Raw genomic sequence first — 26,257 nt, forward strand, 5'->3', positions numbered from 1 at the left:
GGTGAAAATCGATTGCAGGTTGCGAAAACTACAACAGAAAATGTGTTGCATATAAAGAGCTTAGATTCTCGACCCCAAGTCGAATTTATCGATTCTATTCAGAACTGGGGGAACTTTCCAAAATTCTCGCTGCATTAGTTTTGAATTATGACATTGGGCTATGTGCATGTCAAGTTTCATCAGAATCGGTTGAAAGCCGTGGTCAGGGTGAGGGTACAACCTGACAGACACACAGACAGACAAACTGCCGTTTATATATAGAGAGATTCTACCAGTATACGAAGTTTAAAATTTTTTAGTTACCTAGAAATTAAATCAAAAACAGCCGTTCAAACCGAAAAGATCCCATCAATGTCTTCTATTGGATCCTAAGATTAATCAATAACAGAGGAACGGAATTCAGTTGAAAGCAGTCAAGTGTATTGTGTGTGTGCATGTTTACACCCAACAATGGAAGTAGGTTCTAAGAATTAGCTGCTTGCTAGGATCTTTGAGGTCGAGGTAAGGAAAGAATGTGGCTAGACACTATAATACCACCACCAATCCTGTAAGCTTAAAGTTACAGGAATGTCATTCCCCTGCATACCTTGCCATTTCCATCACTGTTTATCCCTGCCAATAAATAAAATGTTGTTTCTATCCTGTTTGAATAGCTTATTTACGTAAGCTATTCAAAAAATAAAAATAAAATACTAGATTATACAGTATAGGCGTAGGAGTGGCTGTGTAGTAAGTAGCTTGCTTACCAACCACATGGTTCCAGGTTCAGTCCCATTGTGTGGCACCTTGGGCGTCTTCTATTATAGCCTTGGGCCAACCAAAGACTTGTGAGTGAATTTGGTAGATGGAAACTGAAAGAAGCCCATCGTAAATATATATATATATGGGGAGAGTTTACGAAAAAAAAAAACAAAAGACGAAGACAGGTGGTGTACAAAACAAACAGATGTATAACGCTCAGGAATAGAAAAAGTCTTTTACGTTTTGAGCCTACGCTCTTCTACAGAAAGGGACACAGATATATATATATATATATATATGTGTGTGTGTATGTGTGTGTGTCTCTATTTGTCCCCCCAACATCACTTGACAACCGATGCTGGTGTGTTTACATCCCCGTAATTTAGCAGTTCAGATAGAGTAAGTACTAGGCTTACAAAGAATAAGTCCTGGGGTCGATTTGCTTGACTAAAAGCGGTGCTCCGGCATGGCCACAGTCAAATGACTGAAACAAGTGAAAGAGTAAAAGAGTATAACCAACTAAAACTTAGTTTTAGCCATCAGATTTCAGCCATGCAGATGCCCCAACATTGCCCCAGTGGAATTGACTGAAATCACTAAAACAATATATAAGAATATAGAAATTTCCTCAAGAAATACTGACAATTTATTGTACTGCAAATACTGGAAGGCAAAATTAACTCAAGTCTTTTTATGGGTATTTTTTTCTGTCGAAAATATTGCAAGTAAAAAGATTGTTAATCATTTCAGTCAACTGAAAGAAGGGTCCATGAGAAGAGTGACCTTGCACATTAAGTAATGGGTAGGAACTTGATGCCATGTACACAATGCAAGCAATGAATGCACAAAAGACAGTAGAATCTCTGGTTGGCTGAAAGACCAACAGGACTTTGGATGTGTAAGAGTAGTTTAATGATACAGCAGTTATGGATGTAATATGGCCAAATAGTTAAGACATCACTCAGCAATCATGTACCCTGGATTTTATCCCTTGTATGGCATCTTCAGCAAAGTGTCTTTTGCCATAGCTTCAGCTCAGCCCAAGCCTTGTGAGTGAAAGAGGATAGATGAAAACTGTTTGGAAGCTCATTGATTGGTTATACATTGTGCTATGTGGATTAAGAGTAAATATGTCCATGGAATATTCAGCCACTTATTCAATGAATAGGTAAATCAGTTGATCACAACAATAGATTACTCATCAATGAAACCAGTAGCGTTCCATTACTTTATTAATGAGTAGCTGAGGACACAAAATCTTAGCCATTTGAAAAGTGGCCTCAATAGGTAAACAGCAGGAACTCAATACCATGAAATCAAGGCAAACAATGGGTACAGAAGGATACCATAGAATCTTTGGTTGACTGAGGAACTAGAACTTTGGATGTTCTAGATCAGGGGTTCACAACCAGGGTTCCTATGTTGGTAGAATTTACATGCAATAAATTGCTTTTAATTCTACAATACACAAAACATTAAAAATTTTAATACAGTTCCTAATAATATTTGATTATAAAAATACAGTATGGTTTTATATATATGTTTCACTTTTGGATTTGGTTTGCAAGATTCTTTATATGAGTTTGTGTGTTGAAGCATATTCTGTTGTCTGGGAAGAGTCATTTTCTTTTTGTGTCTTATAATGTAACACACTCACCGGTTAAATTTCCACTTATTTCTTATTTTCCTAAAATTTTCGTTTCTTGAAAAGGTTGCAAGACACAACGAAAATTTTAGGAAAATAAAAAATAAGAAATAAGTGGAAATTTTAACGGTGAGTGTGTTACATTATAAGGCACAAAAAGAAAATGACTCTCCCCAGACACAACAGAATATATATATATATATCAAATGGCTATGGAACTCCAGTAGAGTAAAATAGAAATCAAATGGGTTCCCATAGGCAAAAACTGGTTGAGGGCTACTGTTCTAGATGTATGAAAGTAGTTAGCATAGGGAATTCATAAAATGACATCTGCAAACTGCTGAGATAATTTCCTAGATGCTTGTTACTTAGATGGTCTTTAAAGAGAAGCTATAGTAAAAGTATGCAATACATGTGCAAGGAAAAGGTGGAAAACCTTGGAAAAGAAAAAAAGGTTCTGTATTTAGAAAAAAAATTGACCATATGAAGAGCACATATAGAGTGAGTTGCTACATGGCAAAGGAATATGAGCATTGAATGTAGCAGATCAGTGAAATCTAGAGAAATGAGTTGAGTATGACCCAATGTTTGTGGAGGTATGTGGCTAAGTGGTTAGGGTATTGGACTCATGATGTGGGCGTGGAAAACCAGGAAATTAACCCTTATAAGTCAGCACAACTCAAGAAGATAATTTTACCCTTTTTTTCCTTTTTACAATGTATGTTTAATTTTAGTTGGCATATATTGCTTTCAAATCTTCCATGATAGAAATGGGCATATTTGATTGAATCAACACCACCTTCTTATAAACATTTAATTTATTGTTATCCTCGTGGATACTTGGAAACGCTTTCATTATAACCCAAAACTTAGACAGTCAAAAGTAATTTGTGGCCTTATATAAATATAATTTGGAAGAGAGAATGGAATGGTTGATTATACCAAATTCAGCTCTTGACCAGTATCAATTTTATTGATTCTTTTCCCCTTCCTACCAGAAGGATGAAAAAAGTTGGCTTTTTGTAAAGAAGATACAACCATTCAATGTTTTATTTGACACTCTTCTGATTCTGGCCAACTATAGTCCTCAAAAACAGGAATATTAACGAAAGATATCTCTGCTACTACAACCACAATGAAGTTTGGTATTTGTTACATTGTAATGTGAACATAACACTGTTCAAAGATTATTTTCTACATTTAATGCTAACATGTTTTGCTCTATAGCTGCCCAATGGAACCTATAATCATTATTTCTTCTTTCTGGAAGTGGTATGTAGGACTACATTACCCACCTTCTATTTTTTTTCTTTTTACCACCTTTTTATATTTTTGGAAAGAAGTTGTAGTTTTAGGGAAATTTAACTATCATTCCTAGCAGAAGAATCAACCACTTAGAGGCTTTTTCACTGTGTCAAATTTATTACATTAGCTAGGTAGGAGGTTAAAAAGGAAACTGCAAATACCAGGTTTCTAGTGTTGTTATAGATACCCAGTCAAAGACAATTAGCTTTGCATTTTCTTTTTCGACTTTTTCAGTCAGTGAATCTAAAAACGTGTTCCAATGTTTTGCTTATTTGGCAGAAGCTTTCTTGTTGGTGTGTAATGGTTACACTACACTCCGCCAAAGCAGATCAACCCAATCCGATTGAGTTGAAGAGAGTAGATGGAAACTGTGGGGAAGCCCATTGCATGGATTAGACTTGTAATTTAAAAGTTTGGTCTTATATTCTATCACTGATTTATTTTGTAAAATATTCAGTCCCTTATGCATTGATTTAATTTGTAATTCAGTTAATCAAATAACAGAATGCTCATCATCAAATTTTGATGAAGAGCCACCATTTCACTAATGGAGTCTAGTAAAACTGAAACCTGTCTCAAATTGTCCCCATGCTGCCAAAAATCACTCTCCACTATTCTATTATTATTAATTTAAATTTCAGAATTGTCTCCTCTAACTTAAGTAGCTTTTTTTTTTGTCAACTACATAAACATGCTTGCATCTCACTTTACTATAAATGTCTCTCTCACCTGATAAGATATGAATTCAGACAAACAGATATTTCTAACACAAGTAGAAACTTGAGACTTTTTTTAAAGAAGTGGTGATATTTGTGATATTCTACTGATATCACAATTTAAGCATGTCCCTTAGTGGCTGACGATATGTGCATCTCTGATCATGAGCAGAAGTAGTGAGGGAGCATCATAGCCATGTGTTGAGAGGGATTCTTTGGGGTTTGAATAATTCACCCCTGGAAACATGGGTGTTTTGTTCAACATCCTTGAACAACCCTTATTCAGGGACCTTTTGAGCAGGATGGGTTACTCAACCAGAAGAAAACTCTAACTGGGCCCCACCTGCAAGGTCATGTGCCGTTTATCTTGATATGAGATCACCATGTCTCGCACATTTGGTTGTGATGCATGTGCCTAGTGTACCCTTATCAGACGGGTCGTCATGATGGATATACTGGGCTTCATATATTTTACCCCAGTGTCACTTTGATGGCATGCGCTGCTCTCTCACTCAATAATAATGGTTACAAGGCCAGCAATTTCAGGGGAGGCAGTATGTCAGTTATATGAAATGGTTCTTATTTATTGATCTCAAAAGGATGAAAGGTAAAGTTGACCTTGGCAGAATTTGAATGCAGAACATAATAATGGACAAACTGCTGCTAAGCATTATGCTTGGTATGCTAACAATTCTGCCAGTTCACCACCTTAATAAGAATAATAACCATCATTATTATCAATATCATCATCATTTAATGTCCATTTTCCATACAGGTATAGTTTGGACAGTTTGACCAGAGCTGGTAAACTGAAGAATTGCAACAGGTTTCAATCTGATTTGGATTGGTTTCTATGGCTGGATGCCCTTCCTAACACCAAATGACCATGTCACGCACATATGGTTGTGATGCATGTGCCTCGTGTACCCTTATCAGATGAGTAGCCATGATGGGTATACTGGGCTTTGTATATTTTACCCCAGTGTCATTTTGATGGCATGCACTGCTCTCTCAATAATAATAATAATAATACTTTCTACTATAGGTACAAGGCCTGAAATTTCTCGGTAGGGGACTAATCAATTGCAATGATCCCCAATGTTTTACTGGTACTTAATTTATCGACCCCAAAAGGATCAAAGACAAAGTTGATCTTGGCAGAATTTGAACTCAAAATGTAGCGATGGGCAAAATGCCATGTGTGCTAACAATTCTGTCAGCTTGCCACCTTAAATAATAATAATAATAATAATAATAATAATAATAATAAAACAATAAGAAGAGTGCGACCGTTATTGAATGAACAATGAAGTAGATTGAGAAGATTATTTTGAACTTGTGGAAAACATGAAGTGTTGAAATATTGTTCATTTGATAACAGTCACACTCTTCTCATTGTACTTTACCTTCTGGAGGAGTAACATCAACCCTTAAATAATAATAATAATAATTTCTAGCTTTGGCACAAGACCAGTAAATTTGAGGAGAGCAGGTTAGTTGATCTTATCAACCCCAGTGCTTGAGAAGTAATTTATTTTATCAAACCCAAAAAGATGAAAGACAAAGTTGAGTCTAGCTGAATTTGAATTAAAACCATGAAGAGCTAAAAAAAAATGCTGTGAAGTATTTTGTTTGTCATGTTAACAATTTTGCCAGCTTGCCAATTTAAAAATAATAATAATCCTTACTACTAAAGGCACAGGCCTGAAATTTGGAGAAGAGGGTAAGTTGATTACATTGATCCCAGTACTCAACTGGTACTTAATTTATCAACCCAAAAGGATGAAAGGTAAAGTCGACCTTGGCAGAATTTGAACTTAGAACATAGCAACAGGCAAAATACGCCAAGCATTTCACCCAACGTGCTACTGATTCTGCCAGCTTGCTGCCTTAATAATAACAATAATAGTTTTAAATTTTGGTACAAGGCCAGCAATTTTTAGTAGTTGGGGTGGGGGTAGTCAATCACATCAATCCCAGTGCACAACTGCTATTTATTTCATCGACCCCTGAAAGGATGAAAGGCAAAATCAATCTTGGTAGAATTTTAACTCAGAACGTAAAGAGCTGGAAGAAATGCCACTAAGTCTTTTGTCCAACACACTAACAGTTCTACCAGCTTGCCACCAAAATAATGGACAATAATAATAATATAATAATAATAATAACTAGCAGTATCGCCCGGCATTGCTTGGGTTTGTTTCGACCCTTTAGAATTGGAATTTTTGAAAAGTAAAAATTTTGCATTATGTAGCTTGTTACTCTCTTTAAGTGAACATTTTTCTGATTGAAATACACCAAAAAATGGCGACACAGCAGTAAAAAAATCGTAAAAAATAGGGCTTTTCATAGAAAAAAAGCACCATTTTGATGTAAATAATTTTTGGTGTTAACATGGTCCGATCTGAATTTTTTCTTCTACGGAAGGAAGAGCAAGCCTTCTTCTATCATACTTTCAATTTTGGTCAACTTGTGCTGCAGGGTCTAGGAGGAGATAGTGTTAGTTGAAGGCTACCAAACCTGCCATACACAGACAACTTCAGCTTTATATATAGAGAGATAATTTTGGCACAGGGCCAGAATAATAACAACTGGCAAAACTTGTAAAAATTGCATATTTTATAAATTTTCTATTTGATGCATAAACGTTTTAGACCTTCATAACATTGTTTGATGATGTTAGTTTACAATTGTCTTGAATTTTGCTCCAGAGTTAAAGTTGTTAAAAAAAAAATAAAGGGTAACACTCAAACACACGTAGTGATAAGAAGAATAGGACATGTTCTGTGGAGGAAAGGAATATTCAATTTTTTTTTTGCAAATTTGCTACAAAAGCTGTTTAAAGTTTTCCTAAGAATATTGATGTTTTAGCTTCATATATTTTGCAAGATAAAGGATTATTTACAAATTTGAATACATATCAAGTTGTCTATTATTGTCTAAGTGTTGATATATAGAAAGAAGAAGACAATTGTAATTTTTTTTTATTAGATTGTTTGAATTTATAGCTCGTTTACAGATTTGATTGTTTGGCAGCTATTTGTCTTTACAATGCTTAGAATCCTCTGTGCACATCCTTCACTTGTTTATCACTGACCCTCCAACTTAAATTTCAATGTGAAAGTGTGAATTAAGCTCTTTTTTTTTGTTTTTGTTTTTGGGGATTTTTCCTTTTTGTTTTGCTTTTTTTTTGGCATGGCTAAAGATGAGGGTTCAAATATACCTTTAAGATGAAAAAAAAAAAATTTTCAAAATTTTATTTTGTTGAATATTCCCTTCGTCCATCAATTATGGCATGTTACCATGTTACCATGAATGAATATTTCAAACATGACACACAAGATCATACATTTCTGGAGAGAGATATTTTCAATGTAATTAAGCCTAATACTTACCTAGTGCTTTATTTATACCATCCCAGATGGATAAAAGGCCAAGACAGCCTCAATGGAATTTGAACTCAGAAAGTAATGAAATACTACTAGATATTTTTTTGATTTCTAACACTGGCACAAAGTTACAAATTTGTTGAGAAAGGATTTAACTGATTCAATTAATTCTGGTATTATTTTATAGAGATTCTGGTGAGATTTGAACTCAGATTATAGAGGGGACAAAACTATGAAATGTAACTGCTTTATAATTTCTAATACTCCATATTAACAGATTTCCAACTTAGCTATTAGGCCAGACTTTGACATTCATGCATTTTCAAGGGCATTAGTGATGTGTAGACTGAATTAGATTCAAAAGAAAATTATAGTCAATGGTAGACTGAGCTCATTGCAATATTACTTTCTAATCTTACCAATATATCAAAATTACAACCATTTTTAGTAATGGAATAGGTGTGATAGTTTATTTATTGCAACAGTTAATTTTGAGGCTGGACATTACTGACCATTGAACTTTAAAGAACCTATTTTTGCCAGGTTGAAGCATACAGTTACGCACCTTGATCAGAGGTACAACCAAAAAGACACTTGTAATAAAATTTAAACCTGTGATAAGAAAATTGACTTCACCGTCTAATGAGATTATGAAATTTTTTTCATACATTAGCATAAGGCTATAAGTGTTCAAAGAACCCATGTACCTTCTTGGTACTTATTTTATTGATCATTATGGATAGGAATATCAAACTCAATCTCACAGCAATCTCAGAATACAGAGACAAGTATCATAGTTTGACACTACAATTCTACCTTGCCACTGTTATAATAATATAATAATAATTTCTAACGAAAGCACAAGGCCAGAAATTTAAAGGAGTTGACAATATCAATCCCAGTATTTGACTGGTACTTTATTTTAGCAACTCTAGACAGCTGGAAGGAGAAATTGACCTTGGCAGAAGTTGCATTCTGAAAACAAGACATTTTGTACAATGCTCTACCAAGTAATTCTCTCATCCATTGTCCCAATAATCATAGTAGCAATTTCTAACATTAGTTGCACAAGTCACAAAATTTGAGTGAAGATACAAATTTATCCCTGTTGATAATTAATGACAATTATTTTATCAATCCCTGAGAGATAAAAGCAAACTTTGATTCCAGTGTGATTTGAACTCAGAAAGTGAAGGGACATAACTAAATACCACAAGGAAATTTCTCTTGCACTCCACCAATTCTATTAAGAATAGTAATAATAATTTTAATAATAACAACAACAACAAGACTAAATTTCATTTTTTTTTAAAGCTAAGAAATTAGCAAAGCAAACAAACATAAGGTTTGACATAGATAAATTTTAGTTAGCGAAGCCACATCTTTTGGATCCCAGTTCTGTGTTAGAGTTAGGGCAACAGAAAGTAGATAAGAATATTTAATAAGTCAGCAAGTTGTATTAGGGCAATTGGGGGTCCTCTAAGTGTGGCCCCACCTTATTTACATATCACATAGGGACCTTGTCAGCGGATGGCTTGGTGTCGGAAGAACTAAATACGATAATACACATTGTCATGAAAGTCAATTTATGCATATGTATGTACATACACAAATACAATTGTAATCCATACATTCTGAAAATTAAATACATACATATATACACATAACACACAGTGACTCACAAACATATACAAGCATATATGTGCATATATATGTGTGATGTGTGTTTGTATACATATGCACATACAGTGTGTGTATGCGTGCGCATGTATATGTGTGAATATTATTTATAAACACATGCACATACATTTATACAGAGACAGACACAGACGTGTGTGTGGGTGAGTGGTAAGATTTTGAGCTTAAATGGATGGAAACTCAAACACAATCACAAAGCAAATATCTAAATACTTGTCTTTTGATTATGTTCCAGGATTAACATAGCTAAGTAGATAGTTATCAATTCAGACACACCCAATCACATTCACACACAGTACAATGTTGGTACAGAAAAATAAAATGAAATCCCGACACATTCACAATACATTTAAAAAAGAACAGTACAATTTCTTATTGGTACAATCAATGGACACAGCACCAGTTAAATGACCTTAATTCAACATATTACTGGCTTAAATGAACGCACATATACACACACTCACACATACATACGCACACATATTTTGTATTCATATATATATAAGAAAAAAGGTAAGTTGCCCTTAATACTATCTTTGTGGAATTGTCTTTATTTACAAGATTTTTAGGCAAAGAAAACATACACATCCACACACACATGTCAACATGTCAAGATATACAGCGTTGCACACATTCATACATACAAATACACATTCACACATGCCTAATATCTATATTACACAATATCCACTACAAGCTGAGTAAGATCCTTCTGTGGCACCATTTGTAAGCCTCAGTCCTTGTCTATCAGTTTCCCAGAGTCCTGGTGTCTGGATGATCTGGAAGAAGAAAATAACAATATACTTGATGAGAATGATTATGTTGAAATACAGAACAAGAAGGGTGGTTAAGCGAAATTTGCTTCCCAACTACATACTTCCAGGTTCAGTCACACTGCATGGCACCTTGGGCAAGTGTTTTCTACTATATCTCCAGGCCAACCAAAGTCTTGTGAATAGATCTGGTGGATAGAAACTAAAAGAAGCCCATCGTATATTACAATCTGAACTCACAACAATAAGTTACTGGTTCTACAATACCTTTGGACAGGTAATTTACTTCCTATCTTGTGAATTTTCGTTTGTTTACAGTATACGTTTGAATAAGTACAATAAGTTTGCATTCTGAGGTAAATTAGTGAAAACTTACAGGTGTAATTTCAGGCAAGCAAAAATTTGACAACACGAAAAGGGTTTCAAGGCTATTAAAGTTAAATGCACCAAATAATGCTGAGACATAAAACCCAGTTCAAGTTTAACATCCAAGCAGAGACTGGATATAAGTAACAGTGACAGGTTTTTGTGGAACTTTTCAGAGTATTGGGTTATCCCACAAATAATGTTTTTTTTATACTTCTTTTATACTTAATTTTTCAAAATTAAGATAAACAAAATTTTTTTTTAAATCTAAAATATACCCTCCCTCAATAATAAATCTCTGAGCAAGGTATAAACAGTAGCTGCACGACATCATGAAGTATATTTTCCATTTAAATGTGACTAACACTTATGGGTGGATGCTACTGTAGCTTGTAGCCCAAGGAAGACACCTCTTCCAGCTGGCTATTGACACACTGACTGTGCCCTATCAGTATTTGCAAAGGGAAGCCAGCCTTCCCATTAGCTTCCCTTTGCAAATACTGATAGGGCACAGAAAGTGTGTCAATTGCCAGCTGGAAGAGGTGTCTTTTGGGGCTACAAGCTACAGTAGCATCCACCCATAAGTGTTAGTCACATTTAAATGGAAAATATACTTCACAGTACCCTCCTTCATTTACTACATCTATCTGATAGACTTCCAAAATTCAATGGTCCATGACAAATACTCCTCCAATACTGTTCTGACCTCATCTACAGAATTCATATTTTTTCCATTCAAGTGATTTTGAAGACTGCAGAATAAATGATAATCAGATAGGGCAATGTCCGGCGAATATAGTAGGTGGGGCACTGTTTCCTATTCAAACTGCTGCAGCTTTTGGAATGTTATCTTCGCTGTATGTGGCCAAGCATTATCCTGATAGAAGAACACATTTTGTCTTGAAACCAAAGATGGTCGTTTTACTTCTAGCGCTGACTTGAATGACTCATTGAATGACCAAATCCAAGCTTCTCTGCTAATTCCACAACAGTTACAATGTAATTTTGTTCCACCAGGGTTTGCAGGATGTCCTCGTTGAGCTCTTCAGAGCTTCCAGGATAAGGCTCGTCTTCTAAGCTGTAGTTTCCAGCTCGGAATTTCTGGAACTACCATTGACACTGGCTTACACTTATTGTCTGATCCCCATATACTGCATTAATATTCCTCGCACTTTCTGTTGCATTGTTGCCTTTATTGAACTCTCATAAAGCAAAATATGCCAAATATGCTCCTTTGTCACTTCCATTATAGCTTTGAAAAAATAACAGTTAAAATCAAACTGCACTCTTCAAGACTTGCACAAAGAACAAGGACAAGGTAAAATTACTACCTGCTTTTATAGCAAGTTGATGAAGGTAATTTATCCCACCCCTACCCCACCAACTTTTAGTTCATGCAGTTGAAAAAACCGCATTATTTATGGTATAACCCAATATATTGTGATTTTTTAACATTCTGAGTTAAAATTCTGCTGAGGTCGACTTTGCCTTTCATCCTTTCGGGGTCAATAAATTAAGTACCAGTTGCATACTGGAGTCAATCTAATCAACTGGTCTCCTCCCCAAAAATTTCGGGCCTTGTGCCTAGAGTAGAAAAGAATATATTGAGAATTTTGCTCATTCCCACGATTCAGGAACTAAGCAGTGTTGATGAATTTTCTTATCACAGACTTAAATTTTATTACAAGTCTCTTTTGGATTGTACCCCTGATCAAGGTGCGTAACTCTGTATGCTTCAACCTGTTGATCACAATGCTGCCACAATTCAGGTACTGGCAAGCTGGTAGATTTATTAGAATGCTAAGCAAAATACTTCATGACATTTCATCCATCTTCAAGTTTTGATTTCGAATTCCACTGAAGTCAACTTTGCCTTTCATCCTTTCAGAGCTGATAAAATAGGTACCTGTTGAGCACTGGGGTTGATGCAATCGACTGACCTCTTCTTTTGAAAAGTGCTGACTATGTGCCAAAATGTAAAACCAATATTAATTTGAACAAAATTGTCAATGCTTCCAATGAAAACTAACACTTACATAGACTGATTGTTAATCACAACAATAACGTGTGCATACGATGTTCCACTAAATCTGCAATGTTTGAAGACTGATATGTCAGTGATTGTATCATTATCTGATTTATGATGTCCTGTTGATTTATTACATGACTTACATTTCTGAGGAAAATAGCCCTTTTCCTTACACTTAGCATTTTCTGTAGTCACTACAACTTACAAAGAAAAAAGAGAAAAATTCTGGGAATCAGCTGCTGAAGTAGTTTCCTGTTTGGTGTGGTCCTTTGTAACTGTAATAATATTTACAAAGATATCACCTTCACCTTGATCACCTTGACCGACCAGTCCGTCAGGCGTCCATTTGACACCGCTGATCACAGCACACTGTCCACTCCTCTCTGGATCGCACCTTTCTCATCCACGTGATCCCAATCATCCTCCTGAAATTGTAACTCCACCGTCGTGGAGGCCTTCCAGGTAGTCGTTTCCGCTCGCGCGGGTACCACTCGACAACTGCACGGGTTCACCAATTATCGGTGAGCCGGGCAACGTGTCCAGCCCATCTAAACTTGCTGCGTGTATACTCTGCGATGACATCCCTCACACCGGACTTCTTTCTGATGATCTCGCTACTGATATGCTCTCTCAACGAGATACCATAGAAAGGTCAATTTACAAAGATATAATGGTCATAAATGCTTTATTTTTTTCTTTATATTTTTATAGCTGAGTCCAATGCTTGGGCTTGTGACAATATTCTATTTTTGAATAGGCTGAGCTTTATACCTGTTGATATTATTCCAGAAATAAAAGTAATCAGTATTAAATGCTTTGTATTGTTTAACCAGGAGTAGTACAACTTGAAGAAATAGATCCAGGGATTCTGTAAGTCATTGCTTGTATGAGTTTCAAGTTCATGTCTCACAAAAACATTATTCACTGGCTTAATGTTGACAACTTTTAGGAAATTTTCAAACCTGCATAACCAGTATTTGAGTTCCAAAGAGATTGATACCAACTGAGAAGAAATCATATTAAATCTTTTGGGCTTCCCCTTTAAGTCCAGTCAGTCAGTCATACAGTGCTTTAAATCTTGGTTTTGTCCCTGTTGACAGGGGTGGCTGGATCTACCTCAATGCTATAGCAAACCGCCATCTCGCCATCTTACCCTGTTTTGGACATTCTCCCTTCTTAAGCCAACCTTCCCAATTTCCCCCCCACCTGTTCCTCTGTCAACCTTGGTCAAACTAAGGCATCCCCCTCAGAGCATGCTCCTCATCCCTCCTCAACACATGCCCATACCACCGCACTCCATTCTCCCTTGCCAGCCATTCCATTGATTCCTCCAACCCCAGCATCTCCATCAAGTCCTCAGTCATCCTCTTATTTCTTTATTGCCCACAAGGGGCTAAACATAGAGGGGACAAACAAGGACAAAGGGATTAAGTCGATTACATCGACCCCAGTGCGTAACTGGTGCTTAATTTATCTACCCCGAAAGGATGAAAGGCAAAGTCGACCTTGGCGGAATTTGAACTCAAAACGTAGCGGCAGACGAAATACCACTAAGCATTTCACCAGGCATGCTAACGTTTCTGCCAGCTCGCCTCAGTCATCCTCTTATCAAACAGCTTCACTCCACACATTTCTCTCACCATTACTTTACAAAGACTTTATTCAACAACTAATGCTACAACTTAACATCTGGTTTAACACAGAATCACAGCAGAGAGTAAAGAAAATAACTTGTGTTGGGATTTTAAATATATGTATTAAATACACCATTGCCAAATTTCATTTTGAAAAAGACTCAGCAAATACAGATGAGGCCAGTCCTGGCAAAAAAGAAGGAGACATTCAGGAAAACTACCAAGGAAAACTGAGAAAATACAAACTAGCCTCTGAAATGGGTTGCAGAACAAAGAGGGTGCAAGAAAACTTATGCTAAAATAATTCTGGTTGGTTATCTTGGTAGAAGATTGATTGAAATTGAAAGACAAACAAGAAAGGTCAGTCAAGGAATAAAAATAATTGAGTAAGCATGTCTATACAGGTCATGGAGTTATTATAGTTTACAGTTATACATTTTATTGGAAATCTTACCTCACACCTATTCCTTTTCTTATTGCTTTAAATATATTAACAATCATCTTATATGAAATCAGAATTGTGTAGAAATTTGGAAAAGAATGTCCTGAATTCAGTTATGGATTGTGTTAAACTACTTCTCACTAAAACAGAATCATCTTGTTTGTTCTAATGATTAAGTACTCATCATCATCATCATTTAACGTCCGTTTTCCATGCTAGCATGGGTTAGACGGTTCGACTGGGGTCTGGGAAGCCAGGAGGCTGCACCAGGCTCCAGTCTGATCTGGCAGTGTTTCTACAGCTGGATGCTCTTCCTAACACCAACCACTCCGTGAATGTAGTGGGTGCTTTTTACGTGGCAATGGCCACGATCGGTTGGTGCTTTTTATGTGCCACCAGCACTGGTATTACAACTACAATTTCCATTGATTTTTTTTATCGATTTCGATTTCACTTGCCTCAACAGGTTATGCATACATGGATAGCTGCATCATCAAGAAGTAAATTCTCTGAGGTTGAAAGGAAGAAGTTACCATTAAACACATAGAAATATACTACTATATGCAATTTTGTATCTGCAGTTCAGAATGACATATATCATATGGTGAAAAAACCTGTGAGAAGTATTGAAGAACGTTAGCAAGTGAAAAAGAAACTTAGACTTTTTATATTGCAAAAGCTTAAAAACAGAAAAAATGCAGAACACAATTAGAAAGAGATAAAACAATATTACTTCATGGATGATTTTGGAGAAACAAGATCAGAGATGATCTGGCGCTAAACAAAACTAATATCAAAACTCAGTGTATTCAGTCATTGAAATTTAAGTGTCTTAGGCACAATATCTGATCTGAAAGTAATGATTTTTTAAGAGAGAGGAAAGGATTTGATTTTCCCTTTTCCAAAGTAGTCTGCAATACAAACTTTTTTGTTGTAGCTACTGAAGAGTAAAGGGTAAAGACCCTCCCCCGCTCCATCCTTGCAGTCATGAATGACCATGTGATTACACCTAGAAAGTTCCCTTCTAAGACACACGTCTGGGCAAGGTTGTTTATAGAAGACCTGCAGTTGCCCATGCATACCAGCCGCCCCTCTCCATGCCACCAATGTTATCCAAGGGAAAGGCCAATACAGCTTGGCACCAATGGCATTGCAACTCTTTTCTACAGCTGAGTGAACAAGAGCAACATGAAACAAAGTATCTTGCTAAAGAACACAACACAGTCTGGTCTGGGAATCGAACTCACTACCACTGAGTTCTACTGAGCCTTGTGCTGAAAATTTACATTACCGTTTATGGGAGGAAAGTGATTGACACTATCACTTTCCTCCCATAAACTGTAGTGTAGATTTTCACAACAGACTCTGCTAACATTTTTAGAAGTGAAAGAACCATACTCAAATTACACCATTTTTAAAGAAGTCTTATTATAATTTAGTGACCCTACTGGTAAAGTACGGTCACTTTCACAGTGATCATTATGTATATGGCAAATGAAAGACGGAAGATAGAATATGTATGTATGTATGACATACATACACACACACACACACACACACACACACACACACATACATACATACATACATACATACATACATACATACATATAGGCGATCCAGAGAAACTCAAAGTTAAAGTTTAACCAGGATAAGCAGACAAGAGCTGAATTTTTCCAATTGGATGCCGGTCTATTACAGTTAACACTTCCTATATCTTGGTGGCCCAAGATATGCAAGTGGTGAGGATCTAGACAATTTAGCATGATAGGGAAATAAAAGGGATAAAAAAAAAAGTACAGGGATGTGATGTATGATATATAAAGTAACAAAAGGACAGAACGATAGATTTCAATATACACACAAAAGAGAGAGAGAGAGTTAGACAGACCTTTTCAACAAGTTCTTCAAATGCACACTGAACACCTTCTCTTGTCTTTGCACTTGCTTCAATAAACAGCATGTGGTGTTTACGGGCAAACTTTAAACCTTCTTCTTTGCTTACTTCTCTCCTTTCCTGAAACAAATACATTAAGAAAAGTTACTACTATCAGATGGTACAAAGAATAAATTGAGAAGTTAAGTTACACCCCAAGGCACAACAAATACAGGTAAAATGGTGAAGGAAGAAAATAAAGAAAACAATTTATAATTGGCTAAATTTGGAATTTGTCAAGTTGAGTGTTTGGCTTCCCCATTATGGTGAATTGTTTAAGCCCGGATAGTAGAAGTTGGTTGCCTTATGTGATATTGTTGATAGTGGAATATGCTGCATCATTTTAACTGACAAAGGAATACTGACTACAGCTATTTATGGGGCATTTATATTCATATACACCAAAGTACAATAGCAGACAATTTTCTAAAATTTCCATTATCATGAACAATCAAGCAATGGAAGTACTGGCAAATTTATGATTTTTTGATCAGCTATATGTAGTTCAAACCTAAATCATACCCATATTCAACTGTTCCAGAGTTATCAAACTGTTACTTTACAAGCAACCAAACAGCAGCACTGACATAAAAATATAGTGCAAATAGAGGATAAAGAAGAACTTCTAGGTACTGATAGAGAGTGTAGAAAGCTAGAGATAAATGAAAGTAGTAATATATAAGACTATAAAAAGTTAAGTCGCACATGGAAAAGTGACACATTACAAAGATACATGTAAAACACTGTATTAATTACAGACACATCCAAAACATGCCATCATGGAAAAAAGAAACATTAAACTAACAAAGATGGTAAAAACCAGCCAATGAACAAGAATCCTACAATTAAATGTTGTTGAAAAAGACATCACACACACACAAAAATACAAATATATATATGTGCCAAGAGCACCATCAGAGTGTGATCGTTGCCAGAGCAGCCAACTGGCTTCCATGCCAGTGGCACGTAAAAGGGCACCATTCAAGCGTGATCGTTACCAAAGTCACCTTACTGATACCTGTGCTGGTAGCATGTGTAAAAAGGATTCGAACAAGGTCATTGCCAGTACCGCCTGACTGGCCCCTGTGCCGGTGGCACGTAAAAAGCACCCACTACACTCTCGGAGTGGCTGGTGTTAGGAAGGGCATCCAGCTGTAGAAACTCTGCCAAATCAAGATTGGAGCCTGATGCAACCATCTGGTTCGCCAGCCCTCAGTCAAAATCGTCCATCCCATGCTAGCATGGAAAGCGGACGCTAAACGATGATGATGATGATGATGTGTGTGTGTGTTATATTGTTAACATGATTTTTAAAATGTCAAATGACCAATTGGTCTTTTTGATTACACACACACACAAATCAGCATATCTACAATCATGTGCAAGTAAATGATAAGTGATGAGAAAAGTTGAAACTTCACACATCCAGCAGGTGACATCTGAAAATGTGGAGAACGTGAAGATTGAAGATGGTATTTTCACCGATATGTTAAAAATCAAATACGTTTGACAAATTAACAAATTAAAGAATGTGTCACAGAGTAACCAGCACTTGTATATAACTAATACAGCCATGTGTCACAGAAAACAGAACTATTAGGTAAGTATACAACATCTAACACCAATAAAACTAATACAGCCATACCATTTAGAAATTATTTGACAATGTTATATTTCCAATCAATGAAAATATAATAAACTTGAAAGATTTCAATAATGTCTTTTGGTTGTTATTTTTTTTGTTACTTCTTTGTCCAATCATACAGCTCTTCCCCTCCTCTCAATTCTCAAACTATCAATTGGCTCAGTGGAAAGATGAGGCTTATCCCAGTTTCAACATTGGCGGGCATCCTAACATCTGCAAGAGACTGGCAGCTACTGGTGGATCTTGAGCGTCGGCTGAAGTTCCCTGGCCACATTGCGGTCACCACCCTGTTACCAGACATTGTCCTCATGTCCGAGTCCACCAAGCAAGCAGTGCTGCTGGAGCTTACTGTCCCATGAGAAGATAGCCTGGCAGAAGCTTTTGAAAGAAAGCTCTCCAAGCACACGGGTCTGGTGAGTGACTACCAGCAGGCTGGTAGGAGAGCAAGGTGTCTCACAGGAGAGGTTGGATGCAGGGTTTCACAGCCTGTAACCTGACCAGAGCCTTCAGCAGTTTGGGCATCGAGGGAGTGTGAAGGAGAAAAGCCATCCGCAATACCACTGATGCAGGAGAGAGGGCCTCAAGATGGTTGTGCATCAAAAGAGGAGAGCCATGGGGTAGCTAGCTGGTCATCTGGACTCAAGCTGGGGTGTGATCAGCCCCAGCTGGGTTACCTGGAGGAGGGTATATAATGTTGAAAGACCCGAAACAGCTAATGATACTAGGCACATCACTGAAGATGTGTCCAGATGCATCAGTCATTGATGTATGCACACAACAATATAACCGAGGCACTCCCTTCTCCACACAATTACTGGATAAGGTACTATCTTCAAGTAAACAACCAAATGGCATTCCTTTACTTTCGTCAGACTGATTGATTGGTCAGAACTAGCAAAGAAGTAAGCCTATATGAGCAACATGGCAACTGAAACAGACAACATCAATGAGAGCAATAGCAACAGTAACAAGAACATTGATAGCAACAACAGATGAATATTTCTATACAACCAATCAATTTGGAAAGATGAGCAGCAAAAGAAAAGCAAAGAACATAAAGATATTTATGATGGAATAGGAAAAAGGTGGGGGAAAGAAGGAATGGTAAATAAGAAAAGAATGCAAATGTAGAAACAAAGAACAAAAATTGCAGGAGTTTCAGAAGGAAAGTGGTGGGGATGGAGTGATTGAAAAGAAAAAAAAATGTAAAAAAAGAAGAATTAGAAAGGAAGGAAAGAATCAATGTTAAAAAAGAATAAATGAATTTAAAAAAAGGGATAAAAGAGAAGAAATAGACTGAAGGAACAAAAGATCTAGAAAAAAAATAACAAATATGAGGAATTCAAGAAAACAAATGTATAAATCAAATCCAATATTATTCAGCTCCTAGAAACCAAAATTTCAAATGTTCTTCATTCGATTGATTCAGGATAAGAAACCCCCAGCCCCACAATTAATTACATAATGTTTCAGCCTCAAATTAGTTGTAAATTTTCAAGTGAGGTAAGCTCTCGCTTCAATTTAAATCCCAGTTTGAGACCATTTTCACTTTGCTTATGATTCAAAGAATTGCTTGAAATGATTAAACTTTACACCTAACAGAATGAGGCAATAAAGAATTCCTGTGGGGTTATAAGCTGTTGTTTAGCTACAAGTCAACTCTGAAAGACCAAAGGCATTTCAACTATGACTATGATTATGTACCATTCCCCACTAATTTTTATTTTGTTATACAATGTTTCCTTCTTTTCTTAAAAAGGTTTAGTATGATTGGAGGGAGATTTGGTTGCTATTTCTAGCAAGCTGAAAACCATGTAATAAGACAGTATGACTTGGTCAATCCACACCAGGATGGAAAGTTGACATAAAATGATGATGATTAATAAATTACTCAAGAATACAACATAAATCTATAAATATAAAGTGATAAAATAAAACAGAAAGAACAAATATCTAATACCCCATACAAAGAAAATATGTGTACTACGACCTTAAAGTATCTTCTGTGATAAAAATTTGTTTCTATGACTGTTATACGTGTGTGTGTGTGTGTATGTGTGTGTGTGTGTGTGTCTCTGTGTGTGTGTGTCTGTGTGTGAGAGAGAGAGAGAGAGAAAGAGAGAAATTTCATTGTGCTTAAAATGCACTTCCAGGAAAGTATATATAGCGTAGTACATAAATGTTTATATTTTAATAAGGAATTATTAGGTTTATAGCAGCAGAATTAATAAACCTCGGTGAAGTTAATGATACAGTCACTAAAATATACATATACATACATTGGTAACTAAAGGGGACTTAAAATTTAATGATGAAAGACAACACAAAGAACAGAAAGCCTATAAAAATAATGACCAACCTCATTTTACCAAAAAACAGAAACAAGGCTAAAAAGGAAGGATAAGGGCCAAGATTCAGCTAAATTTTTGCAAAATATGATCATCACTGTGATGAATTGTTTTAGATAAATAAATGCAGTTCAATTGACTTTCATTGCCAACCTGTCCAATAATTACTTCCATACCATAACCAAGGCTTATATTAGTTTTTTGACTGCTATTTCAATTCAGTCAAACATGCAGCAGACTAAGGTGCTATAACAACATATATAAGACAGTGAGTGCAAATAGAAAGGGGTATTGTTGGATATTAAAAAAAAAATTATAAGAGGTGAAATAATCCAATGGCAAAAAGGAAATCTGTTCATGACTGCATACAAAGACAAGAAAGGAAATTAATATTCTTTTCACTTGTACTTAAATACATGTGGAAGAAAAACGCACACCATTTGTAAAGCTCAATGACAATAGCTACATGGATGGTGTAGATTAGATGGATCAAATGAGGTACTATTACACAATTGATGGACAGGATAATAAGATGTGATGGTATCTGGTTTGGGATTTAGTAAATATGAGTATTGTGAATATTTTTGTTTCTTATCATATACCAAATTGCAATGTGTCTCAAAAAAAAAAAAGAAAAAGAAAACACTTGAAAAACAAAAACCTCTCAGAAAGATATCCCTTGATTTCGCCCTTCATTCTATGAAGGCCAACCAAATTCAGAGATTCCAGTGCTGAGAATACCAGCATCAAAAAAGGAAAGCTCTCAGTAGATAGGTATCCTGCAAGATTGCATTGCATAGAATGTAATGCATTGCAACATTCCATTAAAGAAATATTATTTTGCACCTATCTAATATAATTTTGTAAAAAAAATTTGTTTCTCAATTTACCTGGTTTTCAATATTTTTCATTTTATTTACTATAAAGTGAGTGATAACTTCTTAATTGTATTACTGAAGCTTTTCACCGTTATTGCATGCTGTATTTATACATCTAAATTTCATTTTAACTTTCTTCAAACATTTTTTCATACTATTTGTTTTAACTTTATGGCACACTTGTTTTATAGGCTATCATGTTCAAATGAAAACCTGGTAACATGCATGATTGTTCTATATAACAATTCCCTTACATATATCAAAGCTGAATATTGGCTAATAACAATTATATATGGTGATATTTAAACTAATTATTTAACTTCACATGTCACTAAATTCAACTATATTTATATGTACTTAGAAGTAATTTATGCTATGTTGTGAGACGAAAATTCTACCATAAACACCACATTTATGTATCACTAGAAATAGCAACCCAAATGCATTTAAATCAGATCCCAATGCTGGATGCTCAAGAACCAAATGAAGGGCAGATTTTCAATCCCAGGATCATCCTGATTCCAAAAAGGTATAATACGTTGATGCAGAGCAAATGTAGACTTGAGATACAGAGGGTCCCGGAAAGACAAAATTTCATGTTTATTATTAGATGTAAACAGAAAAATACTATTTTTTTACAAAACCAAAATTCTCAATTCTTTTGAAATTTAATGAAACACACAAGTGTTTCAAAGGTGATGTATTTTAGTAACAGAAGAGTGAACCAATTTAATATACAAAAGAAATTTCATGTTCCCAGTCCCATTTTTATTGCTGTCATCTGTTTTACATTAGTTTGTTCAAGCTGGTACTGTTACATACATCGCAATCATATACTTCATTTATTGATGATGCAACAAATTGATATTTTATGTCAGGAAGGTCAAAATCTTGAGTACAACAAAAAAAGTACATCTCTAAAACTGCTGCCTGTATTTTTTTTTTCATGAAAATAGTTTACTGATAGTGACCTTGTCCTATGAATTTGAACCTTCAATACTTTGAATAGTCTATTGTTTGGGTTAGCTCATTTTTGTATAATTTTTGACTTCCTGTACAATAATAGTAAGAAATGCTCAATCCAAAACATTGATGGGTCAAATTCATGTGACAAGACCACTACCAGTAAACTATTTTCATTCAAAAGCAAGCAGCAGTTTTAGCAGCATACTTTTTTGTTATGCTTGGGATTCTGACATTCTTCACAATATTTACAATTGGATATCCTTCCTATTAAACAACCATTATGATCAAGTTAGATCTTTTTAAAATCATGACAAGGTTTCTTTCCAAATTACACCTCACAAACCCTGCTATTAATTTACATGCCTGATATTCAAATATTGAGTACATTATGTATGTGAGTATAATTAGTATATGTATGCAGAATGGTACAGCAGTAGAATAAATATCTTACAATATTTAGTTTTGCCCATCTAGACTCTGAATTCAAATACCACTGGAGTCAACATCACTTTTCATTCTTCTAATCATGTTAAACTACAGTCTTCCCCCCATAAGCAATTGTGATTTTGTGCCAATATAAGAAATCAGTATTACTTCCTGGGCCAAGACAATAGAGAACTGTATTGGATGTTTACAATACCCAGAGTTCTTGATTGCAATCCAGCATGGTCAACTGTCTGGGGTTAATAAAAAACATGCAACAGTAACAGTCTTTTGGGGAGTCAAGAATTCATGATTCCAATCAATATAATAATACATATTGGCAGTGTATTATGTAATGTGTTGGGTAGCCAGGCAGCCCCTCTACAGCAAGACACCTGTTCTGCACTGCTCTCATACTTTATCTATTCGCCTGCTAGCATGAAGCAACTTATCTTGGGGTTCATAATTATGCAAGCTGCATGGATAACTCACTAGTGTTGGTGCCTCAAAAAAGCACCCAGTACTCACTGATTGGCATTAGGAAAGCATCCAATTGTAGGAACCATGCCAAAGTAGATAGTGAAACAAGATGCAGTTTTTAGATCCATTAGATCCTGTCAAACCGTCCAACCTATTCCATGGTTGTTAAATGATGTTGATTATGTAAAATAGTTCTTTCAATAAAGTAACAGGTGCCTGTAGCAAGCATTTACATCATGAATGAACTTCAACAAATAACTTTCAAATTCTGCACAAGGTGTATGCATCTAACATCTAGTTTGTATATCGCATCTCACGCATATTGTACACACATCCTGCTTCTGTTATAAAATGCAGAGGTATCCAGCATCTAGTATGCAATGCAAAGACACCGTGCAAAAAAAAATCAAAAACAAGGGCAATTTAAAACCTTATTTTCTTATAATAAATGGTGAGAGAAAGCTTTACATTTTTTTAAAACCTAACTTCAGAGAAATTAACATAGAAACAAGGATTGGCAATAAGTAAGAAAAGGTATAATGAAGGAAATAGCTGAGGTACATGGGAGAGGCAGAACGACAATCAAAGCAAAACTGTGTGGTTTTTTTTAGTTGTTATTTTTTTTACTCACAGCTGTAGACATTCCGTTGCTATCAACATACTGTAAAAAGACAGGGTATTAGTTGACAAAAGGGTAATAACAAATCATGCAAACAGCAGCCACTAAAACAAAACACTTGTTATCAGTAGTAATCAAGAACTGTTGTTGTTAGTGATGAGTTACAATTTTGGGTTACCAATCTTTTAATGACAGAATTCAGAAGTTATATCAGTATTAAAAATTAAATACATTATATTACTAATGTCACAATATTGCACAATTAATGTTACAATATCATGTTACAGAAGTACAAAATGATATTACTGATAATACAATATCGCATTTCTTCTTTGGGTATGAAACCCAGTCTTTCACAAAATCAGTAAAATGGTAGCAACTTTCAGTCATTAATGATAAGAATAATGATGACAATATCAGTTTCGCTTTCCATAACTACCGTTTCAAGTTCAATCTCAATGGACTGTGTTCTTGGGCTAGTGTCTTCTACCATTACTTCAGATTAACGAAAGCCCCATGAATTAAATTTGGTGGACAGAAGATTGTGTGGAAGCCTGCTGGGAAAAGTGGGGGGGAGTAATTTGCTCTTTATCTGGCCCTTGAATGTCTTTATTTGAGTTCACTCTGTTGCAAACATTCACATCATATCTGTGGTCCTCACACCAGTCTTAAGAGCTCTGGAAAAAACTACCATTCCTCCTCTATCTGCTGATAAATGCAATTTTTGCTTATTTAGAAGAAGCTGAGTAGATTCATTCATTTTTATGTCTGTTTCTCCACATTAGCATAGGTTGAATGAATATATTATTCTGGCATTGTTTTACAGCCAGTTGCCCTTCCTGTCACCAACCCATACCTGTTTTACAAGTTAGGGATGTCTTATCTCGTATGTCTTTGAAGATGCAAAGTCTATAAATGACCTGTTGAGAGGGAAAAAGACAGCAACATCACTGCATGTATATGTTGGGCTTCTTTCAGTTACTCTCTTACTCTTTCTCTTTTACTTGTTTCAGTCATTTGACTGTGGCCATGCTGGAGCACCACCTTTAGTCGAGCAAACTGATCCCAGCCTAGTGCTTATTCTATCGGTCTCTTTTGCCAAACCGCTAAGTTACAGGGACGTAAACACACCAACATCGGTTGTCAAGCAATGTTGGGGGGGACAAACACAGACATACAAACGTATACACACACATGCATACATATATATACATATATACGACTGACTTCTTTCAGTTTCCGTCTACCAAATCCACTCACAAGGCTTTGGTTGACCCGAGGCTATAGTAGAAGACACTTGCCCAAGGTGCCACGCAGTGGGACTGAACCCAGAACCATGTGGCTGGTAAGCAAGCTACTTACCACACAGCCACTCCTGCACCTAAATCAGCCATGCCTGTCAACTAAGTCCTCTCATAATATTTTGATTGGCTCAGGACTATAACAGAAAACCTTTTCCTGTGCCATTCAATAAAACTAAACATAATACATGAGGTTCAGAAACAAACGTCTTAAACATGCAGCCATCCTGAGCCTTAATATACTGAACAAACAAAAAAAAAAAATACTAAATGAAACAAGCATTAAAACTGCACATCAAAATTGTCCCAACATAACCACACCCAACTCCAACACACTAATACCATCTAAAACACCACCACTCCTTGCAACCCCAATACAAGTGAGCCAACAATAGTCTTTATTTGGTTACTCATGGTGCTAGAAATAGCAGCCAAATCTCATTCAAATCACAGCCTACCATCTTGTATAATGTATGCTTGAGAAAAGAAAAAAAAGAGATGCATTGATAACCTGTTGACAAAGAAAAAGACAGTAACGTCACAACATGCAAACACGTGGGCTTCTTATAGTCTCGGTCTACCAAATCCACTCACAAGGCTTTAATTGGCCCAGAACAATAGTAGAAAATTCTTGCCCATGCCTTCTAATAAGACCGAACGTGATCCGCAAAGTACAGAAGCAAATACTTTCAATCATAGGACTTCTTCATCAAGTTTGACTTGGGGTTAAACCACAACACCCAACCCCATTGCACCCACCATTGTCCCTATTAGAACTTACCTTATCAATCTTGTTGCCTACGAGCATCTTGACCAGGTCGTGTTTAGTGGCAAAGGTTTCCAATTCATTCAGCCAGGCATCAAGTTTGCTGAATGACTGTTTACTGCACACATCATAAACTGAAACAAAAATATGGAGAAAC

The 26,257-nt window shown here is 35.9% G+C and overlaps 1 protein-coding gene and 1 long non-coding RNA gene across 3 annotated transcripts in view; one reads left to right on the forward strand and one right to left on the reverse strand.

The window, feature by feature from the left end:
* Positions 1 to 3,294: 3,294 nt before the first annotated feature.
* LOC118764905 lies at positions 3,295 to 17,728 on the forward strand. The gene is made up of 3 exons (XR_005000743.1): positions 3,295 to 3,408; positions 15,080 to 15,082; positions 17,718 to 17,728. It is a non-coding gene; the product is annotated as an uncharacterized LOC118764905 (long non-coding RNA).
* LOC115215379 (ras-related protein Rab-18A) overlaps positions 10,019 to 26,257 on the reverse strand; it is a 66,039-nt gene continuing 49,800 nt past the window's right edge. The window contains exons 5-8 of one of the 2 annotated variants that reach the window (XM_029784538.2): positions 26,116 to 26,234; positions 24,046 to 24,075; positions 16,630 to 16,755; positions 10,019 to 10,273 (exon numbers count right to left, since the gene is read on the reverse strand). In XM_029784538.2, coding sequence (XP_029640398.1) covers positions 10,166 to 10,273; positions 16,630 to 16,755; positions 24,046 to 24,075; positions 26,116 to 26,234 — 383 coding nt within the window. In that variant the 3' untranslated portion in view covers positions 10,019 to 10,165. The remainder of the gene's footprint in view (positions 10,274 to 16,629; positions 16,756 to 24,045; positions 24,076 to 26,115; positions 26,235 to 26,257) is intronic. The other variant, XM_029784539.2, reaches the window with a different exon arrangement.

The sequence above is a fragment of the Octopus sinensis genome, linkage group LG9, assembly GCF_006345805.1.
Source record: "Octopus sinensis linkage group LG9, ASM634580v1, whole genome shotgun sequence".
Lineage (NCBI taxonomy): Eukaryota > Metazoa > Mollusca > Cephalopoda > Octopoda > Octopodidae > Octopus > Octopus sinensis.